General features: G+C 41.2%; 2 protein-coding genes across 4 annotated transcripts in view; one reads left to right on the top strand and one right to left on the bottom strand.

Moving 5' to 3' along the window:
- FAM133B (family with sequence similarity 133 member B) overlaps positions 1 to 27,775 on the top strand; it is a 51,912-nt gene that overhangs the window by 8,788 nt on the left and 15,349 nt on the right. The window contains exon 3 of the mRNA XM_069959436.1: positions 13,466 to 13,531. Coding sequence (XP_069815537.1) covers positions 13,511 to 13,531 — 21 coding nt within the window. The 5' untranslated portion in view covers positions 13,466 to 13,510. The remainder of the gene's footprint in view (positions 1 to 13,465; positions 13,532 to 27,775) is intronic.
- Positions 110 to 23,475, bottom strand: LOC138784017 (sterile alpha motif domain-containing protein 9-like). Of its 3 annotated transcripts, none has more exons than XM_069959431.1 (4): positions 23,338 to 23,475; positions 9,199 to 9,328; positions 7,034 to 7,133; positions 110 to 5,717 (listed from the first exon to the last, which is right to left on the bottom strand). In XM_069959431.1, coding segments are annotated over exons 3-4 (4,743 nt in total). In that variant the 5' UTR covers positions 7,036 to 7,133; positions 9,199 to 9,328; positions 23,338 to 23,475; the 3' UTR covers positions 110 to 976. The 3 variants fall into 3 exon arrangements, with proteins under 3 accessions (XP_069815532.1, XP_069815533.1, XP_069815534.1); XM_069959432.1 differs by lacking the exon at positions 23,338 to 23,475 and adding an exon at positions 15,038 to 15,131; XM_069959433.1 differs by lacking the exon at positions 7,034 to 7,133.

Raw genomic sequence — 27,775 nt, 5'->3', positions numbered from 1 at the left:
TACCGATTGTCGACACTCCTGCGAACGGGACATAAGTATAACGTGTATGGGGACCTTTACATTTTAACTTTCTGGGCAGAAAAAAGACCACCCCTTTGAGAAGGATCAATTTATTTTAAGACTGAATACATGTTTATTATATTGTCTTAAACAGAGAAATATAAAAATGAATGTAAACATTGTTACAATCATAACTTTTGGCACATAAAAAAATAGAAAATGATGTATTTCAATTTGATTGACATTGCTTTATATCCTACAATGTGTTTAGTGCAAAATTGGTAACATAGAGGATTGTCAGCAGAAAAAGACCACCTGGTCATCTAGTCAGCGCTACATATTCACAATGGTACAAAATTATTAGCAAAAACTATACGTTCTATATTATACAAAAAAAGTCTATATTCTATATTATAACTATTTTTCTATATTCTCCATAACATTTCTATATAAGGTTAAAGGAGATGTCCAGCGATTTCTTAAAACCGTCAGTCTGCAGGGGGAGGGGGGAAATTGATTACAAGCAGGAACTTACCTCTCCCTGTGCCCATGGTAAGCGCTTGGAGTGGCCACAGGACCCCTGCCGGAAGTCATTTTCCACGATTCTGGGGATAAATGCTTGTCCCAGCTGATGGGCTGGCCACTCAGCCAATCAGTGACTTGAGCAGCGTCCCGCCCCAGTCCGTCAGCTGGGTTTTGACGTGGACACCCTGGAGATCTGGGAGCCTGGTGGGGGTCCCACAGCTGCTCACTGCGGGCACAGAGAGAGGTAAGCTGTAACTTGTAATCAATTTCCCCCCTCACCCTGCAGTCTGCCAGCTTTTAGAAAATGCCAGACTTCTCCTTTAATTGCAAAAAGTGTGACTAGTGCACTTGAGAAACACATTATTATTACAGATCTATGAAAAACGGAATGGAAGAAGTTTAATAGGCTCTTGCAAACCTAGAACAGGTTATTCAATGATTATAAGTTATTTTATATGCTTTCTATGTTATAAGCAATCAGTCCATCAATAGAAAATCCCAAGTAGAAGGTCACTCTTTCAATGCTTTTTCCGCTTCTTAGCTGTCCAAGATAAACAGGTCGCACAGGAATATTAATTGTATTGCCGCACTCCACATAAATCATGTTGTCTTCCGCTCTACCATGTACAAGGAGGAGAAGTTCTTTAATCTTTGACTCTTTCCAAATGTCTCCATTTTGCCAGAGAGAGTTTAAATCTGATACCGGCACTTCAGAAAAGTATTGATCTATTTTTCCTTTGTGAATTAGTCTTTGTAAGCCAAGATTTTTACCGAGATAGAAATGTGCCAATGGTTGCTTGGCACGACACATGTGCTTATAATTGCCCCTGAAAGACTTTCTCATAGAGATGACATAATCGGCTATACGTTCGGAATTAGAATCCAGGTCCTGCAGGTTTTGTGGCCAGAAAAGTAATGAAGCCAAGAAATAGGGTTCTGGGTATTTGTGATCAAGTCCAATTTTAGTCATAATCTCTTTAAGATTCTTTTCCAGTGTTTCCACTGGTTTAATCTCTGTAGATTTAGGAGAAATGCAGTGAAGCACAATATTTGCCAAGATGAAATTTTGTTTGTCCCTAAGAAGCATTTTTGGTTCCTGTGTTGACTTCTCTAACAGATACGTGTATGCTTTGACAATGCTTTCCACCTTCTTAGCATCTCTTCCATGGTCTGTGAGAAATTCTAGGATTCCAGAGAACCTATCGGCCTTGTACACTTCCAAACATCCCCTGTATTCCTCTTTAAGTAAAGCAATGCTCTTCTTTCTTTGGTCTTCTTCTTTATTAATCTGCATTAAATCATAATCATAGAACTTTTCGTTGTATTTTTTACGAAGTTCAGAAACTCTGACACGTATTTTGAATTCTGTGCTTTCCTTATGGATGGTCCTTTGCTTCATGTAGACAAAATAATCTTGGAAGAAATCGAATGCTTTTTTTAAACATGCTTTTAGTTTCATTAGAAATGGTTTATGTTCACTGAGAACATTATAGAAATCTTTATAATTTTCGCTGACATTGTCCACTGAAATATCCCATCTACCAGACAAGTACTGTGTCAAGTGCTTTCTTGACAGACTGTCATTTGATTTGAACCATGGTATATACAGAAGAATATCTACGGTGTACAGGCAGACTTCAATCTGGCCAAGATATCCAGCTGTGTTATAGACCCTGTAATGTCTAGCATTCGAGTTTTCATATTCAGATCTCTCTTTTTCGGTCCTTTCTGTTTGGTCTTGACACTCCTCAAAGGTCTTTGATGCCATATAAGCTGTTTCTAGTAGGTTTTCAAGTTTTTCTGGTGATATGGGATTGTCTTTGTTTATTGCCTCCATCATGGATTTCAACTTGCTTTTGTAGATCTGACCTAAAGTATCTAAAATAAAGGAATTTGTAGGTGCAATGCGTTTTGCCTTGTTTGCCCAGTCAAAGGAATCATTAAAGTTCTTTTCTCTAATATAGAAGTGTCGTGCTAGCGCTTGGCAAATGTAAGGGTTCTGGTTAAATCGCATTGTGCCTTCTTTTAGAACCGTTTCCACCATTGAGCTTCCCTCAGCTTTCTGTATATCCTCAATTAAAGGGGAAAACAAGGTATCAGTTTCATCTCCATGTTCCTTCCGATGTCTTGTCACCAGCATACTTTGCATGTTTTGTATTAAAATCTCTCTGCCTATTCCAGTATCGTGGAACACATTGGTTTGCAGCAGCTCCAGCATGATACTACTTTGTTGTATCTCATATGTGCTCCTTAGCTCCTCGATACATTGCTGTGCGATCAGTGGGTGGATTATGCGCAGGCCTTCATATCTGCCATATTCTTCCACCTCTGTGCGAATAATTATGGTGGAGTAAGAGCCTATGGTATCTTCAATACTCTCGGGGAGCCAACATGATTTTTTTGCTGTTATGCCAAGAAACTCTTCACAAATAGATGCAGAAATTGTTGAATCTGTCACGTATTTGTTAAGAAGGGCAAGAAAGGAAATGAGCTTGGTTGTCTTGCTTGCACTGTTTAATCCTTTTAGAGTATTTCGAACAGTGTTTTCAATATAGGTCTGATCAAAATTGGTTTTCATGATCATAAAAGAGTAGAAATTATCAGGATTTTCAAATTGCTCTTCAATTTCCTTTAATTTTGTTATAAATGCCCGTTGTTCCTGTGCAGAAAGTTTATATGTTAAGGCAACACTGCTTGTACAATTAGATTTTGCACTTTGCTCGGGGTTCTGAGATCTCACACAACTTAGTATGATCACGACTGGTGTCTCATATCTTACATATCGTTCTGCAATTGCTGACCGGATATTATTTTGCAATATAGATACACTTTCCTCATCTTTATAATCATCTACTAAGAGTAAGACTGGATAAAATGTATTGCTACCCGGTGATCCATGAACTGCAAAACTGACCACCTCTTTTGCAATATCTGAAAAGCTATCAGTCTTTCTGTTTAAGGTGGCACAACGGAATGTTTCTCGCAGCTCCCAGAGGACGTGCATTGCTGTAGTGGTCCCTCCACATCCAGGGTGATGAAACAGAGTAATTATTTTTACACTTATTTGTTTCTCACACTTAGACCAAGATTCTATCTTGTCCTTTAATGTTGCCTGTATGTCTCTTTTAATAAATGGTCCAGTGTATTTTTCGTACGAAAAATAGAAATTCCACCATGTAGCCTTCCCTCCCCTATAAAAATGCTCTTCGTGATTCTTCAGAAACTCATTAAATGCAGATTTATTACTCTCTATTTCTGTATCCTGACATTCATTTACACAAAGAATATCTAAAGACGTCATGAGGTCTTCATCTTTCCTATGTAAAATGGTAGTGGAACCACTGTGTGATGGCAAGAAGCGTCTAGCTGACCGGGTAGTAGATTTTAGTCTAAGAATGGTCCCATTTAGATCTTCAATGCTGAGGTTATAAACACATCTCTCTTCCATTTCGTCTTCACTTATCATTCCTGCCTGCAAGTCTTTCCAACTATGAAAAGTTTCTTCACTTCCGCATATACACAAGATATCAGTCATGCCTTTAAGTTCCTGGAAAAATGCACGAAACACTTCATTCATAGGGTCCAGAGGATCTGCAACAGTGGAAAGTAATAAAAACACAACAAGGAATTTCCCCGGCTCCATTAGGTCTTTCCTGGAAATAAAAGAAATCAGTTTTCTAACATCAGCGGCTTTTTCCTTCCACCACATCTTATAATCCAATGGTTGATAATTCTGACTCTGAAGATCACATCTACCATTACAGAAAACCCAGCTGGGCTGTTGATATAATTTAAGTTCTTCTATATTTTCCTGTGTGACAATTTCCATTTTCTTGTACTGATGAGGAAAATGTAAATTTGGTTTCCTGTTTTCTTGGTAGACTTTACATAGGCCATGTGTGATGGATTCTGGGTCAAAATCCAGAATAGCAAACCAGTTTAATTCCTGAATAAAACCTAAATGTTTTACATGGGATTCGTGGCATTTGTTAGAAACTAAAATGTACCATTTATAGTATGAATTGTCCAATGAGTCCCGGTTTCCTGTTAGTAAACTAGCAAGTTTGGAACCATCTACTTGGTTACACTGTGGCTTCTTTTTTCTCATGTCTTCTGCTCTTTTTCTGTCTTCATCTCTTACGTTAATGTCAGAAATAAACAATGTTAAATCCTTTTGTATATTCGCCAAAATGTCTTTGGAGCTTCCTCCATCTCGGTAATAACAATGTTCTTCTTTACTCTTTCTCCACCTTTTGTCTTTTTCTGCGTAAATGAATGAAGATGTATAAAATGTTTGTGACTGACAGTGAGCATACTCAGGAACCACATCTACTTCTATAACAACTAAATTGGATTGAGTGTTCTGTTCATGCAGTACACTGACAAAACGGGGTGACCGAATGCATTTTTTTGCCAGCGGTAATTGTTTTTCCTGAAAGTATTTGTCAATCATTTCATCCAGGTACCTGACATAAGTCTCACTGTTGTCTACAGGAACACCAACAATTTGCCCATGTGGGTCGTCCCGCACTCCAAAATGGATGGTGCCGTTTGTACGCGCATTCATGCATGCAGCTGCAAACCTAAAAGCTTCATTGCAGAATTTCATCTTTTTGTCTTTTTCGGTGGCATTAGTTGTGTTGGTAAACTCCTTGTATTCATGAATTGGGTCAATATAATTAGATGTTCCTGACTCAGATGGAAGAAGATGATATTTAGTGTAAGATTTGCTTTCATGGATAGTATCAAAAGGATAAGGTTTTACTCTTACAAAACTTGGAACCTTGTAAGAACTATTTGTTTCAGGATTTCTTAGACCTTTGTAAGGAGTTTCTTCTGTTTTCACCTTTTTGTCTAAAGGAGTGACACAATCATTTTGTTGTGGTTTGTGTTCATTTACAATACTTGGACGGTTTTGTGCTATTTCTTTGAGTTGTTCAATAAGTTCTTTTTTGTTGTGGCATAATGCAGAGGCAGGCCCGTGTTTAATCCCCATATCACAAAAGTCTTTTTTAGTTAATAACTTTAGGATATTGCCAGTCACTTCTTCTCTGTACAGAATGTGTGCAACTGCAGGATCAAGTTTCAGTTGTCCAGTAACCCAAAGCTTTACGTCTTCTTTTGTCCATTCATCAAGGTTCATGGGCAAATTCAATACATCAGTCATTATAAAGCTGTAATCGTAGAAACTCCTAAAAAATAAAACAATACATTTTTAAATAAATCCAAGATAAACAGTTTTTCATCATATAGGAAGCAACATCAATTTGTCTTGTGAGCATTTTCCTAAATTCTCTTATGCTACTACTCCTGCAATGTCTATAACATATGACATAACAACATACATTTTCATGTCTTAGTTCAGTCCAGACCCACAATCTTGCAGTCAGTAAATTTAATTCTGTAACCACTGACTGGCACTGTAAAGTACAGGACTAAATCTTTACCTGTTAAATCACGCCTGGAAGCTATTAGACCCTCCCCTCCTCACCCAGCTCTACCCTTCTTGTTAATCTTTATGTCTGTCAAACGTGCTGGTGAAAAGATTGTTTGTGCCCTAAAAAACTAGGAATGCAGTGATAAAGTAGGTGAGTCCCTGTAGCACCTATGTTATATGTTGTTTATGGCCTCTAGCGGTCTCTAATAAAAGTTTGAATCACCCCCCTTTTCAAATGTAATAAATAAAAAAAAATAAAAAAACATGTTTGGTATCGCCGCGTAATCACCCGCGTAATCACCCGAACTATTAATTTATTTCATTCCTGATCTCGCACGGTAAATGGCAAAAGCACAAAAAAATAAAAAAAAAGTGCAAAATTGCGCATTTTTGGTAGCATCAAATCCAGAAAAATGGTAATAAAAAGTGATTAAAAAGTCGCATATGCGCAATCAAGGTACCGATAGAAAGTTCAGATCATGGCGCAAAAAATGACACCTCCCACAGCCCCATAGACCAAAGGATAAAAGCGCTATAAGCCTGGGAATAGTGAGATTTTAAGGAACATATATTTGTTAACAATGGTTTGAATTTTTTACAAACCATCAGATAAAATAAAAGTTATACATGTTACATATCGTTGTAATTGTAACGACTTGAGGAACATATTTAACAAGTCAGTTCTACCCCAGGGTGAACAGTGTAAAAACAAATACCCCCCCAAATAAAAGAAATGTGTTTTTTTTTTTTTTTCAATTTCACCACACATTAAATTTTTTTCTGGTTTCGCAGTGTACTTTATGCAAAAATTCATCCTGCAATTGGAAAGTACAATTAGTGCCGCAAAAAATAAGGGCTCATGTGGGTTTCTAGGTGAAATAATGCAAGTGCTATGGCCTTTTAAGCACAAGGAGGAAAAAACGAAAACACAAAAATTGAAATTGGTCCGGTCCTCTAAAGGGCAAATTTTTTTAGACCAAGTAGAGAGAAAAAATTATGGAAACGCTCAATTCTGAGGAAAAAAATTATGGAATCACCCTGTAATTTTTCATTTCCACAACTAACACCTACATCAAATTAGATCTCCTGGTCAGTCTGCATCTAAAAAGGAGTGATCACATCTTGGAGAGCTGTTGCACCAAGTGGACCGACATGAATCACGGCTCCAACACTAGAGATGTCAATTGAAACAAAAAAAAAGGTAAATCATGAGGCAATGTTGCAAAAGATGTTGGTTGTTCTCAGTCAGCTGTGTCTAAAATCTGGACCAAATGAGAAGATTGTTAAAGGCAAACATACTGGTAGACCAAGGAAGACATCAAAGCGTCAAGGCAGAAAACGTATGTCTCACAAATAGAAAATACACAACAAGACAATTGAGGAACGAATGGGAGGAAACTGGAGTCAATGTCTCGGACCGAACTGTAAGAAACCGGCTAAAGGAAAATGGATTTTCATACAGAAAAGCTAAATGAAAGCCATAATTAACAGCTAAACAGAAAAAAACAAGGTTTTAATGGGCTAAGGAAACGCAATTGTGGACTGTGGATGAAAGTCATATTCAGTGATGAATCGCCAATCTGCATTGGGCAAGGTGATGCTGGAACTTTTGTCAATGAGATTTATAAGGATGACTGCCTGAAGAAAACCTGCAAATTTCCGGTCATTGATAATATGGGGCTACATGTCAGGTAAAGGCACTGGGAATATGGCATTACAGCTTCAATAAATGCTCAAGTTTACGTTGATATTTTGGACACTTTTCTTATCCCATCAATTGAAAAGGAAAGGATGTTTGGGATGTTGGGATCATTTTTCAGGATGATAAGGCATCTTTCCATAGAGCGAAAGCTGTGAAAACATTCCTTGAAAAAAAGACACATAAGGTCAATGCCATGGCCTGCAAATAGTCCAGATTAAAAATCTTTGGTGGAAGTTGAAGAAAATGGTCCATGACAAGGCTCCAACCTGCAAAGCTGATCTGGCAACAGCAATCAGAGAAAGTTGGGGCCAGATTGATGAAGAGTACTCTACGTCACTCATTAAAGTGTCACTGTCATTTTTTTTTTTTTTTTTGCAGAAATCAAAAGTCCAGGCGATTTTAAGAAACTTTTTAATTGGGTTTATTAGGCAAATATGCCATTATCTGCATTTAAAAAGACTTTTCCCAGGTCCCCCCTCCTCTCTCTCATTCACTGCTCATTATCAGGAAAACTCGACTCTTTTACATCAGTCAGGCCCTGTGTAACCTATGGAGTGGGGAGGGGGGAGGAGGGAGATTAGTCGCCAGCAGAGAACAAAGGATTACGCAGTGGGAGCTGTGTGAAAGCCGGTATTCAGAGGTCAGAGAGGTCAGTGCTGACTTCAGAGGAGATAGCCCAGTGATGTAGCTGTAAATTAACTCTTTGTTGTCCTGTTTCAGTGCCTCCACTCCCTCCACCCCTCCCCTCCCCATAGGAGAACCATGAAGACAGGGGGGAGAGCTTCAAATTGCTTTTTCATGATAAAAATGAATTTTTTGGCTAATAAACCCAATTACAAAGTTTCTTAAAATTGCCTGTACTATTGATTTCTGCAAAAAGTTTTTTAATGACAGTGACATGCCTCAGAGACTGCAAGCTGTTATAAAAGCCAGAGGTGGTGCAACAAAATACCAGGGATGTGTTGGAGTGTTTTTTCCCCTTATGATTCTATCATTTTTTTCCTCAGATTTGAGGGATTCCATAATTTTTTCCCTCTGCTTGGTCAAACAATTAAACGTTACTGACTACCACAATATACCACATTCAATTCTAATTTTTCAAATAAAAATGTAATATAAGCAAAAGAAAAACTAAACATTAACTGTTGTTGAATATCATTGTTTTTTTTAAGCCCTGGATGGCAAACAGGGTTCAAAGAACAAATAAATACTGTGAATCAGAATTGTAGATTTTTTGTCATATCACATATCAGAAAAACGACTGAAAGCCATGATGCAAAAACTGAGCCCTCATACAGTCATGTAGACAGAAAAATAAAAAGGTTATAGGGGTAGGAATTAAGTGATTTATTTAAATCATATTTATGTTTTTTGTTTCTTTAAGTGGTGGTAAAGTAAGGTTATCTTTAAAGAGCATATTAGCATTCTGAAATCATATTACATAATAAAGCCAATCTATATAATGTAATTCATTTCGATTATATTTTGCTAATGTTTAGGAACACATCTTTAAAGAGCATCCTATTTTACTTACTTTTTAAAACAGAACAAGTTCAACAAGTACTATTTAGGTCAACTCCATTTACTCCAGGCTTACAGCCCCAAATACTCAGGACAATTATATTCTCAAAAGTCTTCTACGAATGAAATCGGTTATTCAGCATCTGAAAAGAGAAAAGAACAATATGGTCTACAATTAAATTGGAAACCACTTAAAAAAATATATAAAATAAATCAGTGACTTCATTAGGTGAGAGCAAATATGCAAAAGAAAACACCATTACATGTCTCGACGTCAGTGAACTAGCCAGACCTTCCTCCGGGAAGGAACAACCAGGCCAAGGAATGTCTTCAATCAAGGAAACCACCCAAAGTAAGGTATCCATCCACAGACAGTTGTTTCAGGGTATTTGCCCCTCATCAGTGTGGAGTAGGTTTCTGGCTAGTGGGAGCACATGCCTAGTAAGTGCATGCAAAAGGATGCTGGTTGATCTCAGGGAGATCAACCAGACCACTGCAGAGACACCATCACGTGTTTAGACGTTAGTGTATTCTAGAACATTGCCCCCTGGGAAATCAAATGTGCAAAGGAACACTGCAGAGATACCATCACATGTCTCGACGTCAGTGAACTAGCCAGACCTTCCTCCGGGAAGGAACAATCAGGCCAAGGAATGTCTCCAATCAAGGAAACCACCCAAGCAAGGTATCCATCAACCAGCATCCTTTTGCATGCACTTACTAGGTATGTGCTCCCACTAGCCAGAAACCTACTCCACACTGATGAGGGGCAAATACCCCGAAACAGCTGTCTGTGGATGGATACCTTGCTTGGGTGGTTTCCTTGATTGGAGACATTCCTTGGCTTGGTTGTTCCTTCCCGGAGGAAGGTCTGGCTAGTTCACTGACACCACACCAGCTGATGACGCGGCCACGTCATCAGCTGCTCAGCTGCGATTGGCTGAGCACAGTTATGCTCAGCCAATCGCGGGTGAGCTTCGGATGACGCTGCAGAGGGCGGCCGGCACTCGGGAATATCCGCCGGCCGCCTGAAGAAGACGTCACTGCTGAGGATCGGAGACCGTGGTCGGCACGTGACATGTGAGTATAGTGCACCACACTTCCGGGTACACGGGTGGGGGCGGTGGGACACGGGGAAGGGGGCCATTCACAGACATAACATACATTACAAAGTTGTATGACTTTGTAATGTGTGTTATTCTGTGAATAGTTTTTTAGCACCGGACAACCCCTTTAAAAGGGTGGATTGGCTAGAGAAAAACCAAGATTGAATACTGACAAACAACCATTCACACAACATTCATACACCGCCACTTCTGTTCCCCCCAGCTTTAGCTTTAGCTGTATCGGGTACCACCAGTCAGTGGGACCATATTTTGTCAAACTTTTTAGGATCATTTCTTTTAATATAAAGCACTTTGTATAGTGGGATATATGAGTTTTTCCATTGCGTAAGGGAAGGGGTTGGCAAAAACTATGTAAAGTGTTGCAGAATCAGTGTGCGCTATACAAATAAAAACATTATTATTTCCATGCGATAATTACTATCATTCTGGTGCAAAACAGGAGTATTCGGAAAAAATAGCCCCTCCCACCGACCCCCCTTCTCTTTCTCCCCCGCAAGCAACCCAGACACTGCCCAGTGTGTCTTGGGTTGCTATGATTTCTAACGATCAGGCGTGGGTCTGATTGTTGTATGAGCTGTCAGTGTAAAACACTGACAGTTCGTACAATATATTATGCATTACAGCGCAGATCATGTGCTGTAGTGTATTATATATATACCTGAAAAATTAAAAGTGAAAAAAACAAACAAATACATACATAACTATATAATAAAAAATTAATTATTAATAAATAAATATACACATTCCCCATCCCCCTTTATAAATGATCCCCGTATTGGTCACCCCTCAGGGTGTCACATGTCCCCCAGAATGGCACCGATGAAAACGTCAACTTGTCTTACTAAAATATTTGGCACCCGAAAGCCTCTGTGACTTGATATAATGGCTATGAAAAAAAATGGAAATAAAAGTAGACCCTGGGCATTAAGGCCAAAAACAGGCTGCAGAGGCAAGGGGTTAATAGGGCTGAGGTACAGGTAAAGTCCTCTGTGCGAAACAATGTTTCAAAACTGGAGGTCGAGAGGGTGATCCTCCCCCCCATACCGGCGATCGCCGCTATTACCGTTATAGTGGCGGCCGCTGGTACTGGGCATTACCGGCGCCACTGACTTTTATCTCCCCCCACCGTGAATCCACGGCGAGGGGAGATGAAAAAAAGTGTCCCCCAGAACCCAGATCAGCCCCCCTAGTGGGCGATCACTAACCCTCCCCTCCCCGGGCGGCCATCACATCCACTGATCAAAGCCCCATGTTTTTTACAAAAACATGGGGCTTTGCCTGTGCAGAATAGCCTTGAACTCAGTGTGCGCCGGAGTTCGTGGCTATTCTGCACAGGCGCAGTACAGCCAGAATGGAAGCGGGTGTACTGCGCATGCGCGGCGGCCTAAGAACGTAGGCGCGCCGACGTCGTGCACAGCGCGCTCCTGAGTGACGTTGGAGCTACTGGATGATTTGAATCACACCCACAGGGGCGTGATTACCGCTGAGGAACACCCAGGGGACCCAGACTGACCGTGACTACCATCTAGCCGAACACCGCCCAGGTGACTACCTGAGGTAATTTGCATACCGGGCGCCAGTTTTATAAAGTTACTTTATGGATTACACGGGAGAGGCAGGGAGTATATAGAAACATATATGGAAAGTGTGCTGTGTGCTCTAACAGCACATTTAAAAAGCTATATATGCGTTTTTGAGGTGATTGGTTCCCTTTAAAGCTACATTTTATTCTACTTTTGCAGTGAACAACTTTTGGTGGTAGGTTACCCTTACCTGTTTTGTGATTTTATGCATTTTTCTAGCCTTTTCTTTTTTTCCGCTTCATATAAAAACAAGTGAACACTTTTATTACTTTGCACATATTTAGTAAGATAATAGTATATGGAACTGCCTGACACCCAGATAAGCATGTACAGTAAATCACTTTCTATATCGACGTTTTTTCAGCTCCGTTTAAAATGAGGCCTGTCAGTTTGAGTCTAAAAATAACGGACATCATTTAGCAGCCTGGCCTCCTCTTAGTGCAATGACGGCTGTTGGTACGGTATTCTAGTTTGGGGTTATTAATTGGCCTTTGGGTGTGACTTAATTGAAAAGTCCATTGAATTTAATAATAAAAACGGAGAAAGAACAGTGACAAAAGAAAAACTGTGAGAACAAAAAGGTTCGGTGTTTTTTGTGTATTTTGACGTCCGCGGCAATCTCAGCTGATCTTTGTAGATCACATATAACCATACATGCTGATTATCTTCTTTTGGGAGGATGGGATCCTCCAGCAAGACAATGCGACATGTCAAGTTTGAAAATGTCCGCTATTGTTTGGACCGCTAATTCCCCCAGACTTGAACCCAACATCTGTGGCTCAAGACCCTGATGGGTTACCTTTTACACGGGCCGATTATAGAGCAATAAATCATTAAATCCCTTGAATTTAAGTGATAATCTTGTGGCGTAAACGCTGCAGCAATCAATTGACGAACGAAAATTTGTTTATATGGGTCCTTTTACATGTAGAGACAAGCGATTATTTTTTCTTAATTAAAAATTGTTAATCTGTTCATAAATATGATTGGAATTACGATTGTAATATACTACTAATCACTGTGAATGCTCGAACAACAAGTGTTAACACTGAAAGACCTGATATACGAACGATTATTTGTTTGTAATTGGATCAAATGAATGGTGAAGACCAGCGGCCCCTTAGACTCTGCTCCCTGGTGCGGCTTACGCCATGGCTAGCGGCGGTACAGCGGATCCACAACTCCAGTCGTTACAGTTATAACAAATAATCGCCTAGCAAGTACATCATCATCAGCAAGTACAAGTATCATACGAACCTAGCAGAGTACATTATACACATCATACTGTAATAAAAAATTTTCTGGGCACTCATATATCATCATCGCTCACATATAATCACCTGGCTTCATTTAATAGACAATACTGCAAATTCTCCACTCAGAAACGTGTTGCTCTGATCCATTCAAAATAAAAAGTAAAACATTTTTGACAAGTTTTCATTTCTTTTTAGTCTGTGATATTTTATTTTACTGCAAAGTTGCTTTCTTTTTCATTTACTATACATTAAAGCAATGTTATAAATGGTTGTGAACCTGGACGTAACCCTAAGTTTCATTTCTGTACAAACAGAAACTTGAAAGTGCAAGCTACCCAAGAGAGGAATGTATCCTGACAATGGAACCACAGAATGTCAGGGTAATGGCTAACCTGTCTAAAGTCTGCTAGTATAATGTAATATCATGTTTGTTTTGAACCAATACATTCAATGTATTGAATGTATTATTGCTTTTATTTTTGTAGCAGCTTCTCCGTGTCTTTTTACTGTTACTCTGGGTTCACTATGGAGTTACAACTTACAATTTTTACAGATATGATGAATACATTATTAGCCTATGTTTGCACTACATATATTTTCGTATATCTAATTAATACAAAAATATACGTGCCTATGTTGGCTAGCGGCGCCTAAACTAAACTGAAAACTTTTAAAACAACTTTTAAACTTGCAGCCCTGTACCCAACGGCCGGGGGTTAGAATGTCTATGCATTAGGCAGGTACCACGTCTCTGTCCCTCCTCCCCGCCCTCCTCATCATTAGGAATGCTCCAGGCAGATTGTCTCCTATTCCTCACCTGTGTCAGCCCGGCACATGGGCTGGATTGTTAAGGCACCTGTGCAATGTTCAGACAGGAGAAAATGTTCCAGTGGCATTCTTAATGATGAAGAGGGTGGGGAGGAGGGACGGATGGGTGGTGCAAAGTTAGAGCACAGATACTAGAAGCCCCGGCTGTTGGGCACGGGGCTGCAAGTTTAAAAGTTGTTTTTTAGGACAGTAACTGCATCACCTGCCGAACGGTTCCCAGGACAGATCTTGGATTAAAAGCAGCTATCTGAAGGTACAAGTGGTTTTCAGGGGGTCAGATTGTGGATACGGAGTCGCTTTAACACCTAGGAGCGGATATCTGGAGACTTTCTTATTACTCAAGGAGGTGGAATGAATCATGACCTATATGGCCAATTACTGTTTACCTGCTTCATCGAGGGCCTGCCTGATTCTACAGTATTACACCCTATCCTACATCTCACCTACATTGTGACCCACCCTGCAGAGCCCACTATCCCTACCATTTGCCAAACTGATTTATTTACATGCTTCTAACCATTGACTTTGACACAGAAGTCATCTATTATCTCCACATTGCTATATATGTACCTATTCATATGTTACTATTTCCACCAGTAAGCAGCAGCTACACATATACTTATCCCTAAGTCCACAAGTTTTATTGGCAACTATTTTCCTCAGTACCTCACAACTCAAATTGGCCTCCTCTCCATAATCTTAGGCTCCATCTCTTCAGTCAAGAGGGGACAGCTTTGTCACTGACTGCTGCTAGAGTGGTGCTGCCACGTCATTGGAAGTCCTCTACTTCTCCATCCCTTGCGGAATGGGTATCCAAGGTCAACTACACAATGCACAAGCAGGAGAAGGTGGCAGTGGATGCCAATCGTGATCACAAGTTCACCCATACACACACTTTTTTCTCATTCCCCTCCTCTCTTTCTCTTCTTTGAATTCTCTCTCTTTCTTTCTCTCATGCTCCTCTCTTGCTCTTGTAAATCTGTCTGCTTTTCTTGACTAGCGTTTTTTGCAAAATGAAAAAACAAAAGCAAAATGAAAACACAAAATTGAAAATTTACCTGGTCATCAAGGCCAAAATCCCCTGTGTCCTTACGGAGATAAAAAATGTCACCTTGTTAGTTGTGGATAGAGCAAAACAATTCACCTGGACTTATGTACTTCAGTCATAATAACGTATTATCTCTAATCACTTATCTCCTTCTCCCCTTTGTGACACAATGTTTACATGGATATTATCTACTGTGACATTGTTATTATTTCTTTTCTGATATTTTCTTTTCAGAACCTTAAAGTAATCCTTTAAAAAACTTTTAGCAATGCACAAGAACATGTCAAAATATTTTATTGCAGAGGGTCTCAGCACTTCCCCGCTGTCAGTCATGTCTGTCCAACAGCCCCGTAGATTTATAATGGAGTCGACAGTTATCGGCCAAATGTTAATATGTTCCCTATGAGTAGAGTAAAGGTAAGCTACAGCCAGACAGCTCTGGTGCTGGCTTATCCTCGCAAGAACAAAAGGCAGAAATCCATCATGCCGACCCTACTCTCCACCATCATCCCTTTAATATAGCCTTTAAAGGGGAACTTCAGATAAGAAAATCTTGTTTTCTATTAAAAGTTATATAGATGTGTCTGTACAATGTATTACTGTATCTGTGTGGTTCTGCCACACTGGTAGCTGATAGAAATCCAGGAAGTGAAGAAATATGGCCTCTGTGCCAATCCACATTGTCTCCTGCTCCCTCTGCTCTCCCACCTTAGGAGACAAATATTCCATGCCTCTGTCTCACATTGTGTGTGTTTGCTGAGCACAGGCTGATGATGCAGACAGGGGGCAGGGCGTGATTCACCATCTCTGACCGGCCAGAAGCAGGTGTTTCAACTTCGCTGTGCAAAACTCTGCAGTGAAATTAGGGCTATGTTCACACATGTTGGAGTGTCATTGCAGTACTGCAGCGTATTCACAAAAATGATGCAGTAACACAATAAAATGATGCTAAACGGCAGAGAGGATAAGAGCCGGCACTGCCAATCCACCTGGACAAAAAACAAGGCATAAACAGTATATCCCATGTAAGATAATACCGTATAATTTCCTTATTGTGGGAATCAACTTCAAAGATAAAAGATGCTCGATCATAATATGTGCGTGGAGATGAAAAGAAAAAAAAAATAAATTTAAAAAGTTCTTTGCTTTATTCCAATATCAGCATTACAGGTAGAGAATACAGCGCTGTGCGAGTGGGACCACAATGAAATGATAAAGTACTGCAAATAATTCAGTAATGTAACGCGCTGAGGCTGAGAGGAAGCGCGTTACATACAGAGTGCGAAACGGTCCGTCGCCTACTTGTATTTTTCTGTCACATTTCTATGACCCTGCTTATGCTGGAATAAAGACCTTTTTACTGCAACTTTATTGCTGAGTGCCACACGTCTATTTTCAAGTATCATTTAAGTATTGTGATATGCTTTTGCAGAAGTTTCATTTTTTTTTTAACTCTACCTGGAGTTCCCCTTTAATATACTCAGTAGAGAAGCAGACATGCCTATGCAACCAGTTCACCAGCCGCCATGTCCTGGGATGAAGGAGCAAGAGGAAGGCAGAGCCTGAGGCCTTCAGAGGTGCTGCTTGGAGGTTAACCCTGTCACTACCCTAAACCACCAGAAAAGTTATAAATTGTACTTTACTACAATAGACAACCAAGGATGTTATCATTTACAGTACTTCAGTATCATAGACCTTTAGAAATGTAGCAATTAAAGGGAACCAATCAGCAGGATTGTGCTGATATGGTTCCTAGAATCATAGTATAGAGCTACTGTGAATCTAGCTGCTAAAGCTACTGCTGCGGCTGGTATGTCATTTGGAGTTAAATGATTTTTTTTACATATACAGTGGTACCTTGGTTTAAGAGTAACTTGGTTTAAGAGCGTTTTGGTTTAAGAGCTCACAGTTTTTCACAATTGTGACTTGGTTTAAGAGCATTGCTTTGGTTTAAGAGCTCCATGTTCTGGGTGGGAGCGCGAGTGGAGGAGGGGCATGGTCTGCATAGCGGGGTCTACAGCCCTGTACTCTGACCCAAGAAGTCTCCCTCACCTTCCAAATCATAGCAGATCCACTTCAGGCTGGGGCTTACATCAGAGGACAGGACTGTGGAGGTAATCTCTCCATAGCTGTAACCCCGCTCTCCCCGGACAGAGAGTGCTGCATGTATGTGCCCACATCTGCCCTGCTCATTCCTTCCTGCTCCCTGCAGTCTCTGTCCGCCCTTGTGTTTCCCATCCTCTCCATTACTGTACAGTAACTTATATCACATATTCTGATGTTTCTTAATCTTTGTTTCATCTGTTTTACATGTAATTCAGAAAAATAAATCATTATTTTTGGGTTGTGGAACCAATTGTCTACACTTCTATGATTTCTTATGGGAAAATTTGCTTTGGTTTAAGAGCAGATTTGGATTACAAGCACGGTCCCGGAACGAATTATGCTCCTAATCCAAGGCACCACTGTATATGCTATATAAGGCTGACATACAACACATTCCATGTTGTCACGTTATACCATTAATTTCTATAGTCCCAGTGAATCACCATGTGCAGTAACTTTAAAAACAGTTAAAAAAATAAAATAAATATATATATATATATATATATATATATATATATATATAGAATAGAAAAACTCTGCAGCACACTGGTAGTGTAAAAAACGTGCAATACGAAGTATATATATGTAGCAAAGATGAGTGCTGCTCATCTTTGCTACATATATATATATATATAAATATATATAAAATTATTTTTTTTTACATTTTTGGTTTCTAAATAGCTGAATAGTGGGAACAGGCTCCATGGGAATGACTGTGGGAAATGGGGCAGGTCCCCTGGGCAACCCTTTAATGGTACGGCGGAGGATGAGGCTGACACTGTTCTTGCATACAGACCCTCAGTTGTCTATTTCTTGAGCCATGTGCTCATATACAGTAATTTTTCTCCTGTACAAAAAGCAAGGAGAACAACATAGCTGATATTCAGACTAGTTTTGGCCAGATCATACTTCTTTCTCCATTAAATAAGCATGATGGCTCCGTGCACCACACAAAGGGCAAAGAAAACAGGATAGGTGACATTCAGATAGATTTTTGCTTTGCTAAATGCCTTTTGTATTGGATCATTGTGTTTGTCTAAGTTGATTTTTAAGCACAGTCTTATCTATACTCTACAACAGTGCTTCCCAACCTTTTCCACCTCGGGGCACCCCTTAGAAAAAAATTTAGCTCGGGGCACCCCTATTAAATAATCTTCTACACAATATAAAACCCGCCATTCAGGGACTCACAGGTGATGTCTTCTTTGATCCGAAATGTTACTCTCCGTTTCCTCTCCATCTGTACCAGACCTCCGTGACAACTTCTTGCAGCTACGTTTCATCTCTTCAGAACCTGCCAGACAAACATCTTAGGTTCTGCACATTTCTAGCAACTTGCTTCCCTTTCTCCCTCCTATAGGCTCCCAAACTGCACATGCTGTGCCCTCAATATAGTGATCATGCCTCCTGCTGTACCCCCCATATAGTAATAATGCCCATGCTGTGCCCTCAATATAGTAATAATGCCCATGCTGTGCCCTCAATATAGTAATAATGCCCATGCTGTGCCTCTCATAATAATAATGCAAATATTGCCTCATAATAATGACCCCAAGACTTTCCCCTCAGTATAAATACCCCTATCCCTACTCTGCCTCTCCCCTATGCTGCCCCCTCAGTATAAATGTCCCCCATGCTGCCCCCTCAGTATAAATGTCTCCCATCCTGCCCCCTCAGTATAAATGTCCCCCATGCTGCCCCCTCAGTATAAATGTCCCCCATGCTGCCCCCTCAGTATAAATGTCTCCCATCCTGCCCCCTCAGTATAAATGTCCCCCATGCTGCCCCCTCAGTATAAATGTCCCCCATGCTGCCCCCTCAGTATAAATGTCCCCCATGCTGCCCCCTCAGTATAAATGTCTCCCATGCTGCCCCCTCAGTATAAATGTCCCCCATGCTGTGCCTCCACTTAAAAAAAAAAATTCTACTCACCTAATCCACGCTGTGTGGCTACAGGGAGCAGCTCAGATGACGTCACATCATCACGCCTGCCGGAGAGGTCACGTCGCGTCGTCCCATAGGCTGCTGGGAGCGAATGTAGGAGCAGGACGCTGACAGGTCCTGCTCCTACATTCTGCTCAATTGAATGTTCCGCCCGCTCACACAACATCAACCCGATCGGTATTCGCAGCTTTTAGGGATATTAAAGCGACAGTTCCCACCGGGATCCCGCGGTACCCCTGTCAGGTTCTCCCGGCACCCCGCTTGGGAACCGCTGGTCTATAATATAGTTAAACTAATGGAATGTATATTTGTTTTTACTGATTACAGACATACTGGAACATGTTCTTTTTTTCCAATCTGTTTCTATTTTCTGTTTTTCAGTTTTTAAATTTTATTTTATACTTGGAGGTGATTTTAATGTGGTCACTACAGCATTGGATGGAGAGTGAGCGGGTAGAGGCTGTGCAGGGTTGGCACAGACAGTGGCACAGACACACCCCGGAATAAAGATAGTTTTTCGTGAAGAAGTTTAATCACTAAGCAACGCAGACAGTAAGTGTGCACTGCTTGTGTGATTGCCAAAGGGAAACTGGCAATCAGTGCTATCCGTGCTATCAGTTTCCTTTAAAAAAAAAAAATCTGTATTCACCTGACACTTCCCCCAAACTTCCAGGTACCGTTCGGTAGCTTTCCTCAATGCATGTCTGGCCCCTTGTCTTCCCTTCTCTCCTGGTGCCGGTATTCAGGTAAAAAACTTTTTTATATTGAGGCGACACTGTATGAAAAATGCAGTGCCTAGAGCATCGATGCCCTAGGCCTGCAGCGCCTCCTTCTTCTTCCCAGCCTTTTATTTGGCACATGGATATTCATCCTCAGCAGACCTAGGACATGGAGGCTGTATGTGTGGTGCATGGTGACACTGGGTGAGATGTTATCAGTGACACTGTACAGATCGGCCGGAGGTGTTAGTGTTGTGATGCCAGTGCTAGTCCTGCACACAGGTGTGATGGTGATACCTGCTTTGTGTTGTGGCTGGCTGTACATGGTAAATGGGTGGTGACCTGCTGGGCTGTGATGGGTCCCTTGGGCTAATGTCACGGTAGTCCTGAGTGGCAATTGAACCACCCGGACTATCGGTACCGCCATCCACAGAAAGGGGAAAAATGAGTCCCGATGATAAAAATAAAATAGCTTTACTGTACATTTTCAAAATAATACAGAACACCCTGGCAGCATATTGACAATCCCCGATAGCTGAAATATTACAAGCCAGCAACTCCCAGTATAGTCTGATAGCTGAAGTGTTATTGACCTAACTATAAAATGATCACAGTAAACAATGTAAGCGCTAAAAAAAAGCCAAGTTCAAATTTTCAGATTTTTGGTCACATCAGATCCCCCCCCCCCCAAAAAAAAAAAATCATTAAAAAAAGTGATCAAAAAGGTCACATATATACAAATGTAATAGCAAATAAAACTGCAGATCACAGTGCAAAAAATAATCCCGCACACCACAGCCATTCAGGGCAAAACATGAAAGGTTACAGTAGTCAGAGTAGGACAACTTTAAAGTGACGCTGTACCCACAATCTGACCCTCCCAAAACACTTGTACCTTTGGATAGCTGCTTTTAATCCAAGATCTGTCCTGGGGTCCATTCGGTAGGTGATGCAGTTAATGTCCTAAAAAACAACTCTTAAACTTGCAACCCCTTGCCCAACAGGCATGGCCTACATTGTGTATGCATTAGGCTGGCACAACCTCTCTGTCCCTCCTCCCCGCCCTCCTCATCATTAGGAATGCTCCAGGCAGATTGCCTACTATTCCCAACCTGTGCCAGCACGGCACATGGGCTGGATCGTTAGGGCACCTGTGCAATGTTCAGCATGGAGAAAATGTTCCAGTGGCATTCCTAATGATGAAGAGGGTGGGGAGGAGGGACAGAGAGGGTGTGCCTGCCTAATGCATACACAATCTAAGCCATGGCCAAAGGGCACAGGGCTGCAAGTTTAAAAGTAGCTTTTTAGGCCAATAACTGCATCACCTGCCTGTGGGTACAGAGTAGCTTTATGCGCTTTTATTTTATTTCCAAAGTAGTAAAATAAAATAAACAGCCCATAACCCGCTATCACCATAATAGTGCAGACCTGAAGACCTTAACAGCATAAAAACTGTTGGGGGGTGGGGTTATTATATTCGCTGTCTAGGGGGCATTATATTTCTGTCGTTGTAGCTTTTTCTCATACTTTATTAGTTATCGAATTGGTATCCAGTATCGAAATAAAAAAAATCTAGTATCGGTATCGAACTCAAAATTCTGGTATCGTGACATCACTAGTCCACATGGGGCTAACTAGCTACTTCCCCAGGGGCTGTGTGTGTGTGGAGAACAGGGATAGGTAGAGAAAGAGAGAGTGTATCTCCTATAGGTCAGCACAGACCACATGGTACAATAACAACAGTAACCCTTTGCTTACTTCAGCTGTGCAACACATAACAGAGTTTAGAAACAACACTGACACCTAGTGGTAAAACTAGAGAATTCTACCTTCGTCACCACTGAACTGGAGAGAGAACTTTACGACATGTGCCTAGGGCACTTAAATGTGGGACACCACATATGCCCCGCCTCTTTGATACTATGCTGCTGGGAATAGAAGTAGTTTCTTACCCGAACATCAACACCAGCAGGCAAGGCAAACCACTTCCGGGAAGGTCCATCGATCCTTTGCCGTACTACAAAGGCAGTGATACTTGGATTCTAAGCCCCTCATGGATGCCTTTACATTATTTGACACAAAATGGAACTAACACAGAATAACTACTCCAGCTGGGGAGGTAAAACAGGGAGTCTATTGGCTAGGCCTACCAAACCTACCATTCATAGACGAAACATAGAAACAGTTGAAACGGTCTATCTAGTCCGCCCTCATAGTATTTCCTTTCTTATTATCTTAGGACAGATATATGCTTATTCCAGGCAGGTTTACATTTGCATACTGTACATTTACCAACCACATCTGCTGAAAGTTTGTCCTAAGCATCTACTACTCTTTCAGTAAAGTAATATTTTCTCACGTTGCTTCTGATCTTTCTCCCAACCAACATCAGATTACGTCCCTTTGTCTTCAGTTCCTTGTTAAAAACACGTCCTCCTGAACCTTATTTAGTCATGTAACAAATTTACAGGTTTCCATCGTGCCCCCCCTTTCTCTTATTTTCCTTCCTGATATGTCCAGAACCGGAGGCTGTGGGCACATTTAGGCCCAAGTTTAACTTTTGCACCAGGGCCCAATAAGTATCTAGCTACGCCCCTGGTTCCAAACCATCAATATTGGCATTCTCATATTGAAGTCACAGGTCGAGTAATTTCCACTGCCTTTACATCTTTTCTCAGAGAATCGTATAATTATCTGTGCCCAGTAAGGATTACTATTCAGCATCAAATAAGGGTACTATTACACGGAACGATAATCGATAAACGATTATCGCTCCGTGTAATAAATACAACGATCAGCCAATGACAACGATCATCGGCTGATCGTTGATATAGGTTATAACCTATATTTTTCAGGCACCGTCCGCGCATCGCTACGTGTAATAGCGGTGCGCGACCGGCGACTGATGATATACATTACCTATCCACGCTCCAGGGCTGCTCCTGCGGTCCGGTTCTCCCTGGGTCCCGGCCTATGATTGGCTGAGAGGGTGACAGGCCGCTCTGAAGCTGCAGCGCGCGGGACCTGGGGAGAAGCGGACCGCAGGAGCAGCCCTGGAGCGTGGATAGGTAATGTAAATAGTTTAAGCAAGGGCTGCAACCTGCAAGGACATCGGTAACGATGTCCCTGCAGCCCTTGTTAAACAATTATCGGGCCGTGTAATAGGCCCAGTAAACAAGCGCCAATCTAGCAGATCACTGCTCGTTTACAGGTATTATCAGGCCCCCATCGGCCCATGTAATACCACCCTAAGTCACTGTGTCTTCTTGTCCTGTTCCTTCCCATTGAAACATGTAACAGAAATATTTATCAGTCTCTAACTTTCTGTGAGACTTCCCTTCCCCCACTTTTCCTCTCCCACTCTTTCCGTTCCCTCCCCCACTCCACATTGTTTTCTTTAAATTAGGAAAGAACATTTGAAAAATAATATATATAAGAATAAGATAAAAACTTGATTTAAGAAATTTCCAGAGATTCTATGGATGTGTAACACAGGGTGTGGAATAGATAGGAACATGACAAAGTTTTGAAGGTAACTTACCTGTATAGAAATACACAGTGACCCGGGTCTCGCAGCGCTGTAATTAGATTAATAAAGGGAAATTCTGACTTGTCTTGAAAATTCTGAACTGAACTTTCCTCCTCAGAGCGGGAGACGACGCATGTTCCCTCCTTCAGAGAAAGAAGATGGGTGTGACTATCAAGCGGGCTGTAACTCATAGTGTATGTTATGCTAACTAAACAATGTGTTATATTTCCCTTTTACCACCGGAGGGTGACAACAGATTTAGAATCACTTTAGATGCAGTTAACCCCTTCATGTCGCAGCTAATTTTCATTTTTGCATTTCCGTTTTTTCCTCTTCGTATTTAAAAATTCATAGCGCTTTCATTTTTTCACCTACAAACCCACAAGCCTATTTTTTTTTTGTACACCCATTGTACTTTATAGTGACACACTTAATTTTTCCATAAAATATGCTTCAAAACTGAAAAAAAAAAGATTTAGGAGGTATAATTGAAAAAAGGTGGGTTTAGCGTTTACCGTTTACACAGTTCACCATGTGGTAAAACTGACATGTTGTCTATGCTCCCCAAGTCAGAACAATTACAAGAATAGGCAACTTATATAACATTTTATAGCTTTTAAGAAAGTCAAACCTTTTTTTTTTTTTAAAAAAACTAAGGGGGGGATTTATCAAACTGGTGTAAAGTTTAATAAAGTTTTGATTCTTTGAAAAATGAAAGGTGAATTCTAATTGGTTGCTAGGGGCAACTAAGACAATTCTACTTTACACCAACTTGATAAATCTCCCCCTTTGTTTAAAATTGCTTTATTACCATCCGTAGGTCTATTTGAGGTGTCATTTTTTGCGCCATGATCTGTAGTTCTTATTGGTGCCACACTTGCATATTATGCAACTTTTTGATCACTTTTAATTAAAGGTTTGTTTTTTTGTGATGTGATGTGACCAAAAATCAGCAATCTTTCACTTTGGCGACTGTTCACACTTACACCAGGTACCGTGGAAGATCAGAATTGTGATTGCTTAATAGTTCAGGCGATTCCGCACTTGGCGATAGCAAATATGGTTATTTTTTTGGTTTATTTTTATTCTATAAATATGAAAATGGGGGTTATATAAACTTTTACTATGGGATGGAGTTATTTTTATCTACCTAATCCGCAGCGGATTTCACACTGCCATTTGCAGCGAAATCCACTACGGATCCGAGTATAGTGAAGCTCTACGGGGTCCCATACCCACAGCGGAATGAAAATTCCACTGCAGATTTGGGACCCGGCCCTTTAACCCCTGGTCGCCCGCCCGCAGCCCTGAGCATACATCACCTGCTCGGCGCCGCGGCTGTGTGAAGCTCCCGGCTTCCCTCACTCTTTCATCAGCGATGCTCAGGGCCAGGGCTGCGGGCGGCAAGCGCGCGCGGGGGGGGGGGGGGCGGTAAAGGCTTTAGCTGTCCAGGCGTGATGGGAACTGTGGTTTTGCAACAGCTGGAGGGCCGCAGTTTGGAGACCCATGCGCTAGATGGAGACGTCCAGTATCACACAATCTGGAGACCCTATTACACAGTTGTTGGTGCCACATGTTTTAGATCTGCCTTCTGATAGTACACACTACCGGGTGTAAGGATTTTAGTTCACAGCACAATGTGCTGCAATACCAGAGCATTGTACTAGCATATTGCGCCATCTAGTGGTCAAGTTTTCTAGAAGCAAAAGATAAATAAATTTTCATTTTCCCCAGAGGCCAGAATTAATATATAACATACTACATAACTGATACCACCATATACATAAAAGTCACAATCAGACAATCCTTGATTTCTCAGGTCAGGATAGTTTGGTTAGCTTCATTATGTAGCCTAGTAATGAACTGGTTCTCCCTTGTTCCATGTTCTTGTCTTAGTTCCTTTTTCTTGATTCCTGTTTGTGTTTTCCTGACACAAACTGAACATTGGGACGTTCGATCATCACTAGTTATAGACCAAGGTTTATCAAATCTCAACATAAACTGTCTGATTTGTCCATAACAACCAATCCCTGCTCAGCTTTCTTTTCTCATATTGGTCTGGTAAACTGAAAGCTGAGCTGTGATTGGTTGTTATGGACAAATCAGATTTTTTTCCCACCCATATTTATCAGTCTATATTTCTTGGCTATAGTCTTGTTTAAGGCTTCTCCTGCCATTTTTCAGTTTTTCCTCAGTTATGTGTTCTGTTTCTTTTGGTTTAGTCTAGGGTTATTACAGGGCAGTGAGGTTTGCTTTCTTTGTCAGTTTAGTTTAGGAAAATCTAGGGAAAGGTTAGGGAGAGTCAGTTATGGTCATGTATAGTTTTATTCTGGGCTGCCATCCTCGTCCTCCAAACCATATTTTCCAGTTACAGTCATCAAAGTACTTACCATCTTGTTGTTTTTTGTTTTTTTTTACATTTACATTGTTATGGTCCACAAATTTCTGTCCAGAAAGAGGGTAAAGTGTGGAATTAATATATATATATATATATATATATATATATATATATATATATATATATACACTGACAGTATAACTTAGGGTACACCAACCCTGGTCCAGCTTACCAGTGGAAGAACGCCATAATTGAAAACCTTTAAGGGGAAAACTATGCAGGATTTGCTGCCCCTAGCTCTAACAAGGACAACGCCTGTACTGCAGTCTGGTCATGTAGCATAAAGACCACCAGAATTGTCTCAGAAATGGATTGTCGCCATCAGATTTGCAATATCTCTTTTGGTTCAACAGTGATCAACACAAAGTTGTAACAAGCACATGCAATATTCCCTTTGATGCACAGCTATTCAACGTGTGCCATGTGCTGTCCTTGGTGCTGAACACAAAGCTGAAGGCTCTGAACTTTTAACTCATGGTAACTTTTGAAAATCTAATTGTCGAAATCGCTTTCAAAGACAATTATGATCTTTCTTGATGTTCTACATGACCTCCTTCTTGTTCAGGGATGTCAAACTCAGGCCCTCCAGCTGTTTTAAGCTTTAGCTTTGGCTGTCCAGGCATGATGGGAATTGTAGTTTTACAACAGCTGGAGGGCCTGAGTTTGACACGTCTGTTCTTGTTAAAAAAAATGCGCCCTTGATCCAATATGGCGGTGACCGTCTTCGAACCACCTCACCCATTGCTTGCTGGGGTATGAGATTGGTCATTTTCCCTGTCCTGAGACTTTGCTCCTATAAGTGATTTATGTGGTCGGGAGACAGAACGGTTTCTAGAAACAAACATTTTATTATACACATAATGCTAAAGTTTATATCTGGACCTTCAACTATGTTCTATTAGTACACAGACCAGGATATCCAAAGCAATAGCGGGAAAGTAGGATTCTGAAGGGAACCCGTCACTAAGACTTACCCTATATAACAAGCAGCAGCATGTAAGAGCTTAAAGGGAACCTGTCACCGGGGACGCGGGCACAGAGCCCACCTGACCCCCCCGGTGCAGCTCCCGGATACTTACCCTTTGCAATGTGTCCCGATCCTGAAGCCGATCCCGGGACAAAGATATCAACGCCCGAAGCCCGGCGCGCGCTGTATGCAAATTAGCAGAGATGAGTCCAACACCCATAGAGAATGACGGCTCCGTCATTCTCTATGGGCATCGGACTCATCTCAGCGGCCCGCGCACACGGCTTCGGGCGCTGATATCTTCGTCCCGGTACCGGCTCCAGGATCGGGACACATTGCAAAGGGTAAGTATCCGCGAGCTGCACCGGCATTTAAATGTCATTTCTCAGAAATCAATAACTATCTATAGTACAAGCAATAGTATAAGAAACTCTGTAAAAGTTTTTATTAAGCCAAAGAGTTTCCTTCTGTACTCAGAAAGCTGTTTTACTACCTCCCCCCCTCACTTCAGAAGAAGCAGGACTGCTGTGTCCATTTTAGTCTATGGAGGGGGAAGGGCGAGCACGGAGAAGAGCCCAGGCAATGGCAGCCCTGCACATTTCAGCGTAACAGGGCATTCCCACGATTACAGTTCATGCACAGAATATGTGCTGCAGACTAGAATGAGGAATTCCCAGCATCATAATACATTACAGTGCCAGAAGCTCTGAAACAGCTTCAATCTTTGCGCTACTGTACTGACACAGCGTGGTCCGTAGCACATCTCCTGAGAGCCACACGGCTTTTAAAGAATATCTGCTATGTTACAAGTGCTGACCCCGCCAGAGATCACAAAGACGAATGGGCAGTGTACAGATTTATGTTGAGTCTATAGGACTTCCTATGAATGTGTAGACCTCCCTCTGAGGACAGCTGAGCATAGCCGGACAGGCACACGGGTTACTGCCCCTCTGCTATAGTGATACATGGAGCTCCCTGCACCCTCAGGGATCACATCCTCCTGTCACCGGGACACGTCAGAGGTTTCATAATACAATAAACATCCTGTAATAGTCATATTGGTTCAGGACGTACCAGGGACGGTG

The sequence above is a fragment of the Dendropsophus ebraccatus genome, chromosome 2, assembly GCF_027789765.1.
Source record: "Dendropsophus ebraccatus isolate aDenEbr1 chromosome 2, aDenEbr1.pat, whole genome shotgun sequence".
Taxonomy (NCBI): domain Eukaryota; kingdom Metazoa; phylum Chordata; class Amphibia; order Anura; family Hylidae; genus Dendropsophus; species Dendropsophus ebraccatus.
This window is presented reverse-complemented; position numbering and strand designations above follow the sequence as displayed.